The sequence below is a fragment of the Copadichromis virginalis genome, linkage group LG8, assembly GCF_057382275.1.
Source record: "Copadichromis virginalis isolate Kocher_CV1m ecotype Utaka linkage group LG8, C_Virginalis_male_GT1.1, whole genome shotgun sequence".
In the NCBI taxonomy this organism is placed as follows: domain Eukaryota; kingdom Metazoa; phylum Chordata; class Actinopteri; order Cichliformes; family Cichlidae; genus Copadichromis; species Copadichromis virginalis.
Window position 1 is genome coordinate 17949398 of NC_140625.1, and position 15935 is coordinate 17965332.

The window sequence follows — 15935 nt, forward strand, 5'->3', positions numbered from 1 at the left end:
AAAATATTGAAATGTCGCTAATTAAAAGAGAGAAAAGTGGCACCAAATGAATTTTGAATGTAGATTTAGATGTGCAGAAGAAAGAAAAAAAAATCTAGTCATTACTTACATTAAATATCTATAAAGATGCTGCTCTTAAAATCAAGGACAGTAAGTCCAGACCAATAAATAAAGAAAAACCAATCAATTGCATTACGAACATTCAATTCTGTTGGGGAACACGGAATACATACCTATAAGTCTGACAAAAAACTCCCCCAAAATGTACTTGTGCTTTCTTTAAAACTAAATTTGTGACTGGGCTGAAATTGAAAGTAATAAATACAACGACATAACAAGACAGAAGCAGTTCTAACCATAACAATCAAGTCGCTGTCACTAATTAGACAGTAACACAAAAACATTGATGACGACACCAAAAGGAAAACGAAAAGTGCAAAACATTGTTTGAAGAAGACCGGGATGCTCTCCAAAGGATCTTAGCACTACAACCATCATTGCACCAATAAAATAATGTAGGAATTTGCAGGAAATACTCAATTAGGTCCAACAGAGGAAATGTCCATATTTGAACAATCTCTGAAGTAATGACTGTCTGACTAAATTTGTAACTATGTTTTGGGCTCCACCAGTTTTGCATTTAACAATGTAAATATTCAGAAAGCTTACTGTTGCACAAAAAAGGTTAACAAACAGTTCTGGTGATCGCATTGTATTCACACTATTAAAAAGCAATACCCCATGTTTAAATTACATTTTAAATATATATATATATATATAGTAATGTATATATATTCATATATAAACATTTTTAACTTTTTAAGCTTTTTTAAGTTTGGCTGACAAGGTGAGATATGGTTGATATTTGTGCACAATGATGTGAGCAATAAGATACTCTGTAAAACAAAGCAGATCATCCTCAGAGATACAGCCACAAAATCATCAAATGTTGGAGGCAGTGTTGCAACATTTTAAACCGACACAAGACAACTTTACCAAAACAGTGAGAAGTTGCTCCACATTTGCATTTGCAGAATATAATAGTGTGTGCCTACACTGCCTTAAAACGCTCCTCATATATCGACTATTTAGGGCAAATACGGTAGTGTCCGATAAACTGCTTCCATTTTTACGACATTTAAATAGAATAGAAGCCTCCGATTCTTTATCCTCACATTTGCTGCGTCTTTCTGTGAGCTTTGCTCATCTGCACTGCCCCAAAATGTGCTCTTACAGTACTGTGAAACTGGAACAGTAGGGAAAGAACCAAACAAGCCAGCTTGTCAGCCTCCTTCACAATGCCCTCAACCAAATGAGCCCATACCTGAGGAAGCAACAATCTCCTACATCTCTTCGTCCATTTTAACATTTACTAGCAAGTGTGGATTTTACTTCTTTGTTTTAAACATACTGTACAAAAGATTTATTCAAACAATTATGCTAGTGCACAAGGCGTGTAGTCACTTGTGGAGATTTAATAGTCCTTGAAAAGGGAAAATAAATACTCCAAATAGTTTGTGTTTTACTATTTCAATAAATCCAATGGCAATTTAGCAACCATCAAAGCCAGAATTATTCTCTGTATGTGACACAGGAATCTTTTTTATCCTCTCTTATTTATTTGAAATATGAGGGACAGTTTGCCATTTCATGTCCCAGCGGACTTCAATAAAAACAGCTGCCCCGAGAGGAGCTGAGCTACCAGCCCACGACCATCACAGTCCTCGTGGATGACTTGGATGACAGCGGGTGGGCTCGCCAATCTCCTCCCAAGCAAAAGGGGCTCATTACCTGTCACCTAACCCAGTAACAGAGCCTGGACTGAATCCTGTCCTTCACTTGCTCATTTAACACAGGGTAGGATTGGATTCCTTCAAGACTTTGACAGGAGGGAATCTCAGAACCCGACAATGCACGAGACCATCACTGAAAACACCTTGTGAAAAGAGAAATTCTCCAAGTTAAGAAGTAGTCAATGCAAGTCTCTCTGTGTCTAGAACTCATTTGTGGGTCTTCCAGTTCCTGAGGAGGTAAAGCTTCCAGGCTGAAGGGGTCAGAGAAGAGGTGGGAAGGTGGACAGATAGGAGCTCCTCTCTGAAAGAGTTGGAGGAGGCCTGTAGGAACCTTCCAGCCCCCACCCTGCCCTCTGTCACCCATGCCCTCAGACCTGCAGCTGCAGACAGGTACCCTGAAGAGGAAATAGGATCAATTTTCATGTTTCTGTTTTTCAATATTTAGTTAAAAAAAAAAAAAAGAGTTTAAAGAAAGACACAACACTTGTTAATAACACAACCACAATGAATTGTTGCTACACCGCAAAGTGATCTTCTGTTAAAAATGTGAAAAATGGCTGCCGTTTCAATATTAGACTGTAAGGGGTTTTAAAACAACAGACTTTGAAGTAAACTGCAAAAATGACCACAAGCACAAATACAAATCTTTTTCTGCGTTCCAGTTAGCATATTATTGTGCATCACCTGCACATTTGTCACATGGTTTTGCTTCTTCAGGGCTACTTTTTTTAATCTGTTTTAAATTGAAAGTCGCAATTGAGGGTGCTGATTAAACACGTCTTCTACAGCTGACCGATGGTGACAATTGCCACTTAGCCTTGCACTGTATGACCCTTCTTTGTAGCATAGTCTGTAATTAGGATTAATTTACTTCAAAGTCCTTACAAGGGGAGTATTGTTACTACTTTTAGAATGAAGTATGAGAGGGTTCAGTCCCAATGAGAAAACAGCAATGACGTTAAAAACGCAATCCTAAATGAAGGAGAATGACTGTGTTGCCCTGTTGAGCAATATTTGATCACGTTTCTGTAGTTCTCTCATGCATAGCCTCTCATTTGGGTCATGAAATACACATTTCTGCTGTTTTAACACACATCTGCTAACCTAGCTGTGATGATAAACTGCTAATGAATCCAGCAATAAGCCTGCAAAAGTAGGTAAGAAGAAGAAGAAGACAGGATCTGAATGACAAAAGATTTCAAAAGGGCACTGCAATTGTTTTATGAAGGGGGGAAAAAAAGTTCCAGACATTTGTTAAATGTCAAGAATACACACTGGACGTCATTGTCAGAAACAGTGACGTCATCACACGATGACAGGTGATCAACCTATCAGAAATGTAATTACCTATCACTGCAATGCAGACTGCCACAGTTATGAGCGGCGTTTGCATTTTGATGATGCCTCTGTGAGACTAAACCTGACAGGTACAGGCTACCACAGCATTCATCTTCCTCATAATGATAACACAATAGCCAGTCTAGTGTCTGGTGCAGCAGACGAAGTACATCCAGTGAGTGTATACACTGTAATGTTTCTATTTATTGCAGGGATTTTATTTATTTTTTATTCATTTATTAGCCTCAATTTCACGTTAAATTTGTTCAGGTTCAGGTACAAGAAGAAGCTCGACACAGGATAAAAACACCACTTACACTTAGAGTTTTAATGGTGGAGTTAGATTAAAAATGAATATGCTTCCATTCATTTTCACTTTATTTCTTTTTTTGAACAAAAACTCTGCAGATCACTTTGGAGACGTGAGTCAGAAGATCCTGCAGCCTGGAGCAGATTTGGAGTTAATAAATAGCCTGTTTTTTTATTATTATCATTATCATTATTATTATCATGACTTTAATTTTCCATAAAACTTTTGAAAGATTAAAACATTAAAAAAAATAAGTATCATCCAAAATCTCAATTGGGAGACTTTAAAAAAACTATAATAATAAGAAGAGTGTAAGGCACTTTAAAAGAAAGGTCGATCACCCTGAGAGCTACCATATTTTTGTTTGGTTTTTGCATTGTACTTACATGACACCTATAATCCATCAACAATTTTAAATCTATCCCATCCAAACTCTGCTTGTACTTTTCAAAAATAGTGGCAATTTTTCCCACTCACACTGAGTTCTACTTCTCGAATGTTAGAGGTTAGAGATGACATACGGTACCTCTGTTGCTTTTCCATGCAAACACGGCAGACAGAGTGTGAGCCTCACTCCTGGAGCTCTGTCAGAGCCACACAGCATGCAGCTCTATCATCCTTACTCTGGGCAGGGCCATCCACTCCGCTGCCAGTTGTCATGCTGCGGCTGCGACTAGTCAGCTTCTTGAGCTCACTGGCAAAGGAAATGACTTTCTTTTTGTCCTCCCTCACCACCTGGAAACAGAAGTGAATCCGTGTAAAAGAGATGCATTTACAGCATAAGAAATGTGCCAATAAAGCCTGAGCAGACTCATAAGAGCTGAGAAAACACCAATGTACATGATCCCCTTTACTTTTTTCTATTTCTTCAGATCACATTTTGTCTCAAGACAGACGAAAAAACTTAAACAAATAGAGCTTACAGAGGCATTAGACCTTTATTTAGCAAGGCAGGACATTTAAACACATTATTTCCAGGCTGTCAGAGCGAGAAAAAAACAAAACAAACAAAAATCGAGCGCAAAACGATGACAAATAGATAAAACGCTAAAAGCATTAAAATGTACAGAGCATAGAGTTACATAAGCATATTAGTAACAAAGCAGATGGAAAACACTACAAAGGAAATCACAAAAGCACAAAACAGATGAAAGATTTGGGAAATAAAGGTCACAGGAACGGGTTATTTCATGTAGGCAATTAAGCATGCTAAAACACATTAGTGAGCAAGCAACAGCATACTGAGCAGGAACTAGGCATGCAGCGATTATCAAACTCTGGGCCAACACTCATACTGATGTTTTTAACACCCATTTGGCCTTCTGGCTCTTCATCACTATTAAAAAGGATGCAACTCAGCAGATAAATATCAGTTGAGTTATATTGGTCATCCTATTGGCTGATACAACAAGGCTGTTATCACCAATATAGATGTTCGCCCGATGTATCGCTGCATCCCCAGAAAGAACAGCATGTTAGAAAGATGGTGGCTGAGAGCAAAGTTGCACATATAAAACGGTCTCCTTTGTGGATGTGCACAAGGAAAGCAAAAAAACAAAAATGTTCTTTAAAAGTATTGCTACAATAAACATAAATATTAAATAAAACTAAGGAAAAAACCTAAAGAGTCTCTAGGACTAGAAATTGGTCGTCGTGCTCAGAGCTACCTGCTCTTTGAGTTTAAGAATAAACTTTCCCGCGCCCCGCCAGCGGCTCTGAGCTTGGTAGACACACTCGTGATCCAGCAGCACTCGCTGAAGAGGCTTGGTGGACGAGGACTTCTTAGAGCCGACGTCCTTGGTCACTTCCTCCATCAACACGTAGTCGCATGGATTGGGGTTAGCGAGGATACTGTAGGAATACTTAGCCTTTGACAGAGTCTGGCCAAAAAACAAAGAAAATTGAAAATATTAGGATGTGCTTTCTGCTGTGACTCATGCTTGTTTATATAATGTGTTTGCTTTTCCTGGACTCACCTGCTGTATGATATCCTGAGCCGTGCTGTAGCGTGGAGCTTTGATGACAGTGTGAGGCTGTTCGGGTGAAACTTCATGGACCTGGACAAAGAACATATCATCCTCCCCTCCTCCTCCTCCTCCACCTCCTTCTCTGCCTGCCACAGTCACCTCCTCCTCTCCCTCCACCACCGTGTTCTTCTCATTCAAGTTCTGCAGCAATTAAAAGCAACAGTAACAGTCAAACAGTGCATGACACAACCACAAGGGGGAGCCAGAGTCTGCAAAATAGCCTTCACAAAAGCTTTTGAGAAACCGCTTATTACTCTAACTGCATATACTAAACATGTGTACCTCCTCTCTAGTTTTGAGGCACAGTCTCCTCACATATCCCTCCTCAGTGTTCCAGCTGGACACCACCCTGACCACCACCTCCTCAGGTGCTAGAGCTCGGTGCTGCGGGCAGCGCTTCACCTCGCTGCGTTCCTTCAACAGGGGAACCTTCTCCTCACACAAAAAGTATTCGGATGGGTTTCCCGCTGACCCCACAACCTGTAGAGAAGAGAGATAAAGCTTAAAAGTGTGTGACTCCCGTGACTGCAGCCTTTATAAATGCTCTACAGATTCTACAGCACTGACCACGTCCAGCAGCTGTTTGGCGGTGGTCTGCTCAGTAACACAGAAAACAGTGAAGGGTTCAGGACCGGGAGCGCAGTGCACCGTCACCCTGTGCTGCTGGGACGCATGCTTCTCCTCAGAACTGAACAGCTGTTTTGGGAGTCAGAGAGATGTAAGGCAGCAGGTCATTATAAAAACACACTGAATGCCAGATGCTCCCTCTTACTTTCTCCACTTTCTCTGAATTTATTTGGATTGCAAAGCATTATTTAGTGCGCCTTAAAGAAGTTTCTTAAAATTACAGTAACACGAAGAAGTCGAATCTGATCTACAGTTTTTCTTAAAAGCAGCAAACCTGAATAAATCTTACCAAAGATGAGGCAGTAGCGCCCCCTGCTGGACCTTCCTCTGTTCTGTGGCTGTAGATAAATAAGCTGGAGACTTCAAGAGACTCGTTGTGCTGTGTTCTCAACTGTACATGTCTGTAACCTACAACACAAACACATAAAAACAAAAAATTAAACGGTCTTGAAAACCTTTTAGTGGTTTGAAATAGACTGATTACATCATATTTTTATTGGTGTATAAAAGTCCCATCTACAGCCTGGAGACAAAGTTTTATCAGATGTACATTGTCTGGTATTTGTACCTGGTTTGAGGGCTTTAAGTGGGAGAGTCCTCTGAGCTGTGGTCTGGGAACTGTTGTTCTCCACCACGGCAAATCGCAGGAAACACATCTCTTCAAAATGCACAGTGAACTGAAAGTGTTCGTTCCACATGGGGTTGAGGGTGTTGCGGTGGATCGGTTTGGTACGGAAGTGGCAGCTGTCAATGGGCATGCCCAGAACATCCAGCTCGATGCAGGGGCTGCCGGCACTGTTACTGGGACAAACGTTCTGCCCGGACACAATCTGAGCAGAAAAGAGCAGCGGAGGTGTCATATCGTTAAAGACTATTAGACGACCCAAGAATATAAAAATGTATTTAACGTTCTTTTACCATTTCTTAAAGTTACCTAATTCTCCAATATACACACACACAAACTAAACATTTCAATGTGTATGATATCATTTAAGATAACAAATATATATACAAATTACTTTGACTTTATTGTAATTAAAAGCAGTAAAATAAAAATCTACCAATTATTAAGATTAAGCCTTTTTTGAGTTATAACAAACCTGTATGAGACCCACAAACAGTATGTAAAGATATACCATCAAAATGTGCACTGATATTAATTTTACTTCATTTAACAGTTTTGTAAAAATGTAACTTCAGTGGCAAACCCTTAAGCATCTTAGCATATTTATACTCATTATATTATTAATATATTGGGCACCTTAATGCACTGCAAATATGCAGGTATGTTGGTGAGTTTTAAGTTTTAAAGGCCTAGAGAGTTCAAAAACTGCACCATATACAGTAGATGAAGATTGAAAAGGATGTAACAAATTCATATGGATTTATTTATGGAATATTTATGAATACTTAAAATGCAAACTGGAAATTCAGCCATTATCAGGTCCTCAGTTGAACTCACATGTAGGCTTTAGGCTTCAGTAGCTTCAGATGTGGGTCCACCTGAGTGGGCATGACACTCACTCGCTTGCTGTGTGCTCACCTGACGACTACCTGCTACCGAGACCTGTCTGCATTTGTACTAGGCAGCTGACAAGACTGTTTAATGTTGGATATGACTATGTCAGGTGTTTGAGCTCTAACACGTAGCTGTGGCATGTAATGTCGAGCAAAGTTCAGGGCTGAAGGGTGAAGAGAACATTCTTCCTAACTCACTGTGAGGGAGTAGACAGCAGGGCTCATTTTCTCCACATCCCGCTCCATCGGACAGAACTGCTGATAAAGTGGACAGCTACGGTCCCATAACACTGCCGGCTTCAGTACGTAGCCACATCCACCGTTGGCCTCAAATAGCGCCGTGTTCAACTGCATGGGCAGGTCTGGGGAGGATACAGAGAGTACGTTTTTCTAAAACAGGTCATAAAGAGCGCTACGTCGTTTGGATACTGTCAGTTGTTTGACAATTTGAAATCGTTCTTGTCTATTTGCTGTTGTAGAAGACAAGAGATTTTCCTTTAAACAAAACATCCACGTTTAAGTGAGAGCATGCACGAAAAGTCTCACCAAACCCAATATGAAATTTTTTTTTCACCGCTGTAAAAAAAAAAGAAAAAAAGAAAAGGGCTGCAATAAAATGATAAAACTGTCATTTCTTCTTTATCATCCTCTGGCTATTACAGTGTTATATTAAATTCTGAAGTGCTGTTTGTCAGAAGTGAACGGCCCTTCATACAGACATACGCTCACCATCAGTCTGATAATTGAGTGCCACCAGCTGGATGCCATGCTGCCAGAAAAGCAGAGGGTTGGGGTTGGTTGAGTCGATCCTGGTGGCCGCCGGGTAGGTTCTGAGCAGCTGGCACTCCGTGTGCTGGATGAGCTTTTGAGAGTAACGGCGGCACAGGCGCTTGGCGGCGTTCTCGTTGACGGAGGAGATGTGGTAACACTTTGGTGTGCGGATGATGGCGCTGAGTGAGGTGGAGGGGTTGAGGACAGGAGACGTTTGCTGCTCCTCCCAGCTGAGTCGCTCCGAACCACCTGAGGGACAGAGACACTTTTAAAGGCCATGAAAACTTCTCCATTAAGTGATGTGGGTCCTACATGATTTAAGTTGGGATAAAACAGCATTAACTAAAAACTTTGGCAGTTTTACATCGTGTTTCATGTTTCCCATATGCACCCGCACACATAAGCCTCTGCTAACGCCGAGTTCCTCGGGCCAGGCTCACCTTTCCCAGGGGTGCGGCTCTGGGTCGTGACCTCCCCTGTTGCACTGCTGCGAGAAGGAGCCGTGCCAAATATGGACTTCCTGCTCTTTCCTCGGTCCTTCCCCCTGCTAGAGCCAGCCGGAGACAAAGTAGAAAGGCCTGGGTTCCCACACAGAGGAAGCAGACAGAAGAGACGAGTCATTAATGAAAGGCAGACAGACTAGAGACACCACAAGTATCCCAAGAGTCTCTTCTTAATCGTAATTTGCTTGAAAAAAACAAAACATATCAGAGCCATTTTCTTTCAGTATTCACTTGAAGGGAATTTAATTTGAAAACTTACATCTGCCATAAAAAGGTGTTTTATAATCTATATTTTGGGCTTCATGTTCTGTAAAGCAACTCAAAAGTTGTTTGCCATTAAGGCCATGAAATTAATCATCTATCAGTGGAGAGGAATAGCATGCAAATGATGTTGTCCTACTTCTTATTTAGCAACAGTACTCTAGTCTCCCTTCTGAAAATACTTCAGATGAGAAATGCCCTTTTCATTTTATGAATGGTGAGTGTTTTTAAATTGATTCAGACACTTGTACATAAGTGGCCCGTTCAGCTAAAAATCACTCCCGACTACACAAAGCTGCAACCAGTCTGCTGCCTGTCCGAATTGGACCACTTGCCCTACTGCCTCTTTCTCATATCTCGGGTCCCTGGAAACGGTAAACAAACAGAATACCAGTGGAAACACAGGCAAGTTTATAAGGGCAGATGTCAGTTAAAGAAAAGAGGAGACAAACAGAAGAGGACGCTCGAGGGAAGAGGCGATAAGAGGTTGATGTTTAAGGGACAAAGAGAAATCTTTTCGAGATAAATGCAAGCATGCAATCAGGGCAGATTCCCGTAAACGGGCGAGATAAGATGTTTTATAAGCACATTTTTTTTAAAAAGGAAAGAAAAAGAAATTTGAAGCCAACTCAAGCATTTCTCACTTTCTACTTATTGCAAGGCAATGAAAGTGCATGAGAGCTACAAGGGCGACATGACATAACACGACGAAGACCCTGCGTTCGAATTTGAACTGTACTCATCCATCAGGACATCCGCAAAACAATTTCTTACTGTCCGGCGTAAAATAACTTGTGTTGTTGTGCCGTCCGGGGAATAACAGCAAAACTAAGTAACTGTATCTTTTCCATGGGAGGAAGATGATTCATCATCTTAGTGGGTGTCCTGTGTGGGATAGGAATGGAGTGTAACACAGGGATATTGGATGTCTGAAAACACGGGGAAAGGTTTGACCTCTTAAATATAACATGGGAGTGGATTAGGGTGGGACAAGATCCAGAAAAAAAGAGAAATGAAATACACAGCATTTAGAAATTAAAAGGAGAGAGGTGAAAGCAGAATATCGGTGGATAAAAGGAGACGGCATGTATAGTAAAGATAAAGAAAAGTCTGTTCTAATGAAATTCAAGGGAACAGGGAGATCTGTTTGGCAAAGAGACGGAGCGATCCCTACCAGGGAATTTCACAGCCTGGCAGTAGATGACGAGGTCGGACAGCTCCTGGGCGATCTGTCGACTCTCCTTCTTATTCTGGGGAAGGTAGAACTCCTCGCCGAGCTCCATGTCGAACACCTACAGGTGCAGACACACACGGGACATGGAGAGCACTGCTAACATTTCACTATATAAGTGTAAATGTAGTGCTGAATCAGAGGCTGAACCACACTCTGAACCTAACCTAACTGAACCTTTCTTTTTCAGTAATCTGACATAATCAATCTTATAGGAATTTCTTTTAAAGGAAGCAGCACGAAGGGCAACTTTCCTTGAGATTAGGTACATTTATATCTCTACCTTTCCTTTGCTCTGTGTAGTGCTATCAGCTTTCTTCATCCTTTTGGGTATTTCATCAGCAGGTTGCTCTTCTTTCTCGGCCGAACTCTTGCCTTCTGGCTTGTCATCAAGTATATTATCTATACAGAAGAGGACAGGGAAAAAAAAAAGGGTTTTAGTGACACCTGAGCTTTACACCGAGCTGACTGTACGGCAACAAGCAGCCACCAAAATTAGCGAGCCTTATGCCTGTCAATCAAGAAAGCAAAATCTGTGCTAATGCTTGCAATATGGACTCTGATAATGAAAGTATACTAAATGCACCATCCCAGATTCGTATTTTTCATCGGTCAAAGCAGGCAAGTATATTTAAGGCAGAAACTGGCCTGTCCATAAATAACATTTGTGCACTGGAGCTGCTCCTGATATAGTGTACATTAAATCACCAATAAGACATAGCATGCAAGGGAAGAAGGGAAGAAGAATATTTATCATCTGGGAATCTACTGCTTGAAAAAACAAAAGCAACTTAAATGAGGATTTTTCTTGTTTTCTCAGAGAACAGAGTGGCCGTTAGATTTACCTGTTTCAAGTCATTCTGACCACTCATTAAAAACTTAATAAAAGCATTTATATCATACTGATGACTGACTGTCCACGCTGACCCGCTTCACAGCTGGGAACAATTAAAAGAAGAATTTTTAGTTTTAGCTGAAACTCGTCACCTCGTAAATCTCTGCTGACTACTCGCACGGTTCAGGAGCACCGAAGCTAAAGCGCACAAAGGCCCCTTCCTACTAATATTTAAAGCGATGTCTCTCAACTGTAAACAGGAGCAACAGCAGGGGAGTTCTTCCCATTCCTCCTACTCATTAATCGCAGCCAAAACCACAACAAACTTGAAAATGCAGACGCTTTTTATCACAGACAACGTGTTCAATTCTTGACATCTTCTTCTTTAGAAAAAGAACAAAAAGAAACAACTGTTTATCAGAAGGAGCTGACACTGAATATTTAAGCTATAGACAGCAGCCAGAGAAGTGAGCTGGACCAGACGGTGACTGGAGGGGAGCCACTACTTATCGGGAGAGGGTGGCAAGTTGGCAGCTTAGTTCAAAAGTGTTTGTATTAGCGGGGCCTGTGCATGTGCCAAATGTGTATGGTGAAATGAAGACGTCAGGCTGGGGCGGGAATTGTTCGCTTGCCAATTTTAACATCCAGCGTCTGAAATTACATAACAGCGGCACTAGGTATTAAGAAGCAAGGTTTAATCAATCTAAAGAGTTCAGATGAGAGAGATGGGTTTGTTTTTGATTTTTAAATTGGTCCATGACCAGTAAGTTCCTGTGACTGAGACGAGCATAGTGGAGGAATTAGGAGCGAGCAGTGTTGGGACTGGGACAGGGTAGTTTCCCCTGGTCTGTTGTTTAGTGCAGGGGCAGCGCAGGGCCTGAGAAACCAGATGGCTTTGTTTTGTTTCCCTGATGAGCCTGCCCAGCCACTGGCGAGGTCATGGACAAATACAGTACGGAGGGATGGAGGAAGGGAGGTGATGCGTTTGTGGGAGAAAGAGACATAATGCTGACCGTATATTGTTTGATCACATATAAAAAATATGTTTTTCTCTTTTTAACATGCTGTCCCGTCCAAGCACTGCATCTATACAACTGAGGAAAAAAATTCTGTGTACTGCAGTAAACAGTATCTAGTCACAGGCTACATATTGATATTGCTTCCAGGGAAACATGGCGTAAGTATGGAGGCAAGCTGGGAGGTTGGGATGCTATCGAAATTACATAAGAGCAATAAAAACAAGTCTACATCATAACAAACACTCCTGATCACTCACTAATCATCCTTCGTTAGCAATCTACAGCCGATTCAAATAATCAGGTAATCCCTCACAAAACTATGAATTAAAATAACTATAAAGCAGGACCTGAATAGTACCCGAGTGAACAGTGAATATCTGCGCTACAGATGGCTGCCCTTATTTGTCAGTGGTGCCTGAGGCAGAATGTTTTGCCTGATCGCTCAGGCTGACACTACTACCACATTATTCTTCCTCGTTTCTGTCAAACAATTCTTTGATATCAAATGGACTGGATGGAGTATTTCTTTTCCTGGGTTCCAGATATTATGTAACAGTGAAATTTTGAAATGCTTGTTACCATGGAAGATGGTTACACTACAGCACTATCTGAAGAAAGCTAGCAGCTACAACAGGAATGCAGGAAAATATAGGCGTACGTCCAAAGCAGCGATGCAGCACAGCAGCGCATGTTTCATACCAATGCTTTCCAACCCTTGTGTCTAGTTATTCGGCCGCAATAGACGAGATCAGCAGCTAAAGTGCAGTGCAAAAGTGTCGAGCCACCCATCATTTCTTTATATTTTGCCAGGGGGAAAAAGGGTGATTTTTTTAAACATGCAAATAGAAATAGAAATACGCTATATTGGTCGGAGGGCCCAGTGGTGCCAGTGTCCTGCAGCCTCGCCTCTGTCAATGCGCCCCAGGGTGGCTGTGGCTACAATGTAGCTTGCCATCACCAGTGTGTGAATGTGTGCGTGAATGGGTGAATGACTGGATGTGTAAAGTGCTTTGGAGTCCTTAGGGACTAGTAAAGCGCTATATAAATACAGGCCATTTACCATTTATATAAGACACAAATGTAGTTTGTACAGTTCTAATAAACTTGAAAGTTAGAGGTAGTCATACCAAATACTAAGTACTTTTCAGGAATAGTTCTCCAGGCTTCTTGAAGGACATTCAAAGCTTTTCTTTGGTGTTTCTGCCTTTTGTTATGTTCTTTGTCAAAATGATACCACACTGCTCCCACACATGTTGAGGTGTAAACTCTGGGGAGACCAATCCATGACTGTTGGTGTTCCACGGTGTGTTTTTCTATCTAGGCCTGCTTTTACTGCACAGGCAGTGTGTTTGGGATCATTATCATGCTAAAAAATGAAGTCGCTGCCGATCAGACACTCAAGATGAAATTACATGGTGGATCAGAATCTGACAATATTTTTCTGTGTTCATAATTTCATCCAGTTTTGGAAGATCCTGAGAACTATTGCTCAAGATTACTTTAACAAATTAAAAGAAGCAAAATATTTTTTAAAAAGAGGGGTCGCTGAAGACTTTTGCACAGTGCTGTAAATTTGCACCAACAATCATAACATTGTCTTAAAACCCAACTGAATATAGTATGTTATGTAGCAATTGGTAAACAGTAATAAGGGAAATTTCAGTGGTTAATTTTTGAAGAACAGCATGAATCTGTAAAAGAAAAGGAAAAAAAGCAGAAGGAAATACTTAGAAAGGCACATCATAGGTGCGCATTTACCTTCAAGACCATACGAGGCAGTAGAGGCAGCGAGGCCATCAGCTAAGTGGAAAACAAGCAAGATAAAATAGGAAGGGTGAGGGAGTAAGAACAGGGTGTCAAAATAAAACGAGAATTAAGTGTTAAAAAGAAGAGAAACAGAAAAACCTAGTGAACAGAAACCGATTTAAAGCTTACAACACAAGAATCTATGAGTAAGTCGTGCACTAGTTAAGTCTGAAAGGATGTAGAAATCTGATAAGTCGCACACTTCAGTTGAATTCTAGACGTTTCCGATCACACACCACAATGCGGGTTTCATTACCATCTGATAGAGACTCATAATCATAATCATAGTCGTCTTCTTCTTCTTCCTCTTCCTCATTGGCATGATTGTTGGGTGAAGTCACTCCTGGAGACCCGTTGCTTGCTTGGGCTTGCATGTGGGCGAGCTGGTGAGCCTGGGAAAGGGGTTAAAATAAAAATACTAATTAAAAAAATAGAAAATTCTACTTTGAAAGCATATATATAAGTGCCTATGCACACAGCATCTATACTGTAGATATAAGCATTTTTCTTGCTTGAAAGTTATGATGGGGTGAACCTTTTAGCACAGCTCCATCCATTATTGATGTTTGACTGCACTCTAATGACAAACAATGATAGATGTTTAAGGCTCTGGAGCTACCTGGAAGGTTCTTATATTATTTATGAAATTTGAACAAGTTTTGCTGACACAAATGTGTGAGGAAGATGCGTTTCTTCTTCACCTTCTGCTTGAGTATGTCCACCGGTGCCTGATGGGCTTTGAGTTTCTTGTTCTTGAGCAGTATCCTCCCTCGAAGCTGCAGCGGCGATGGTAAATGAGGGTCATCGTTGAAGTCGCTTTCGAAAAGGAAGCGCGTCACAAGGCGTTCGCCGAACACAGTCTAGTTTAAAAACAGAAAAAATTAACAAAAACCACACCATCAGGAAAGGCAAGTCGAGTGCTAAGAAAAGTATCAAGTGAAAGGATGGAATTCAGAGGCTGCGGAAGAATCTTCCAAATACAAATAAAGTAATTTTATCCATGCAAAACAACATTACAAATAAACAAAACCATGGTGATGTTAGCTGGCCTGAGGCACAGAGCTGTCTGCAGATAAAAGAATTTCCTTTATCAAGCTACTCAGAAGTCAGTCTCCAAGGAGGATGAAACGCTCGGAAGTTTTGCGAGATGAAAGCACAATGATATTCCACGATATAGCTGTCGTGCCAAGATATCTGTGGGCTTCATAATTTAGAAAAAAAAAGACGAAGAAGAAGAAGATGAAAGGGTCATTTGCGCCCTGAAGTTCATAAAAGCAAGCGTCTGGACGTTGGCCAGTTTGAATGCCCAGAACAGCTGGAAAAAAAAACAAGGGTCAAGGAAATCAAATGAGTGGAGTCGCACAACAAAAAAGCCTACTTGAAAGGGAACGTTATTCCCTAAATATAAAGGATAGAATAGCTGAACAAGGAGCATGGCTGCCAAACTAAGGATTTTAGTTCCTTTTATTTTATTATTGTTTATTTTTCCCTCTGCCACAAATTAGTGTCGCTCTGAGATTTAAACAAAGACAGACGAAGCTTCTAATTGGGTGAATTTGTAAGTTACCTCACAGTCACGCTATGAGATGTCCAATCCAATTGAAAAGAAGTTTTTGTTTTTTACTGCTCAGTGGCATTCTCATCTGTCTCGCTTACTAATCAGTAACTGCAAAATTAAATTAAAGACACACAAGAAACACAGTAACTCTAAGGACAGAGACAGGACTAGGCTGCCTTCATACCTTGAAGATTTCAGCCATCTTTCGTTGCTGAGGAAGGGAGCAGTGGTTCTCTATGGACAGGATGACGGGCATATCAGAATTGACAAACGCAGACCGGTTAATTGCTTCCACCACATCCTGAAGGACCACGGGAGAGAAGATGAAAAGGAAGAAA

At 41.0% G+C, this 15935-nt stretch overlaps 1 protein-coding gene across 2 annotated transcripts in view; it reads right to left on the bottom strand.

Annotated features, from left to right (window-relative positions):
• Nucleotides 1–770: 770 nt before the first annotated feature.
• Nucleotides 771–15935, bottom strand: part of plce1 (phospholipase C, epsilon 1) — a 78031-nt gene continuing 62866 nt past the window's right edge. Inside the window, exons 31-47 of one of the 2 annotated variants that reach the window (XM_085466272.1) lie at nt 15782–15898; nt 14741–14899; nt 14296–14431; nt 13992–14033; nt 10663–10781; nt 10323–10440; nt 8825–8962; nt 8343–8633; nt 7812–7975; nt 6664–6925; nt 6385–6503; nt 6036–6164; nt 5751–5948; nt 5418–5609; nt 5109–5321; nt 4065–4176; nt 771–2188 (exon numbers count right to left, since the gene is read on the bottom strand). In XM_085466272.1, coding sequence (XP_085322398.1) covers nt 2001–2188; nt 4065–4176; nt 5109–5321; nt 5418–5609; nt 5751–5948; nt 6036–6164; nt 6385–6503; nt 6664–6925; nt 7812–7975; nt 8343–8633; nt 8825–8962; nt 10323–10440; nt 10663–10781; nt 13992–14033; nt 14296–14431; nt 14741–14899; nt 15782–15898 — 2697 coding nt within the window. In that variant the 3' untranslated portion in view covers nt 771–2000. Of the gene's footprint in view, nt 2189–3967; nt 4177–5108; nt 5322–5417; nt 5610–5750; nt 5949–6035; nt 6165–6384; nt 6504–6663; nt 6926–7811; nt 7976–8342; nt 8634–8824; nt 8963–10322; nt 10441–10662; nt 10782–13991; nt 14034–14295; nt 14432–14740; nt 14900–15781; nt 15899–15935 lie in introns of both variants that reach the window. The other variant, XM_085466273.1, reaches the window with a different exon arrangement.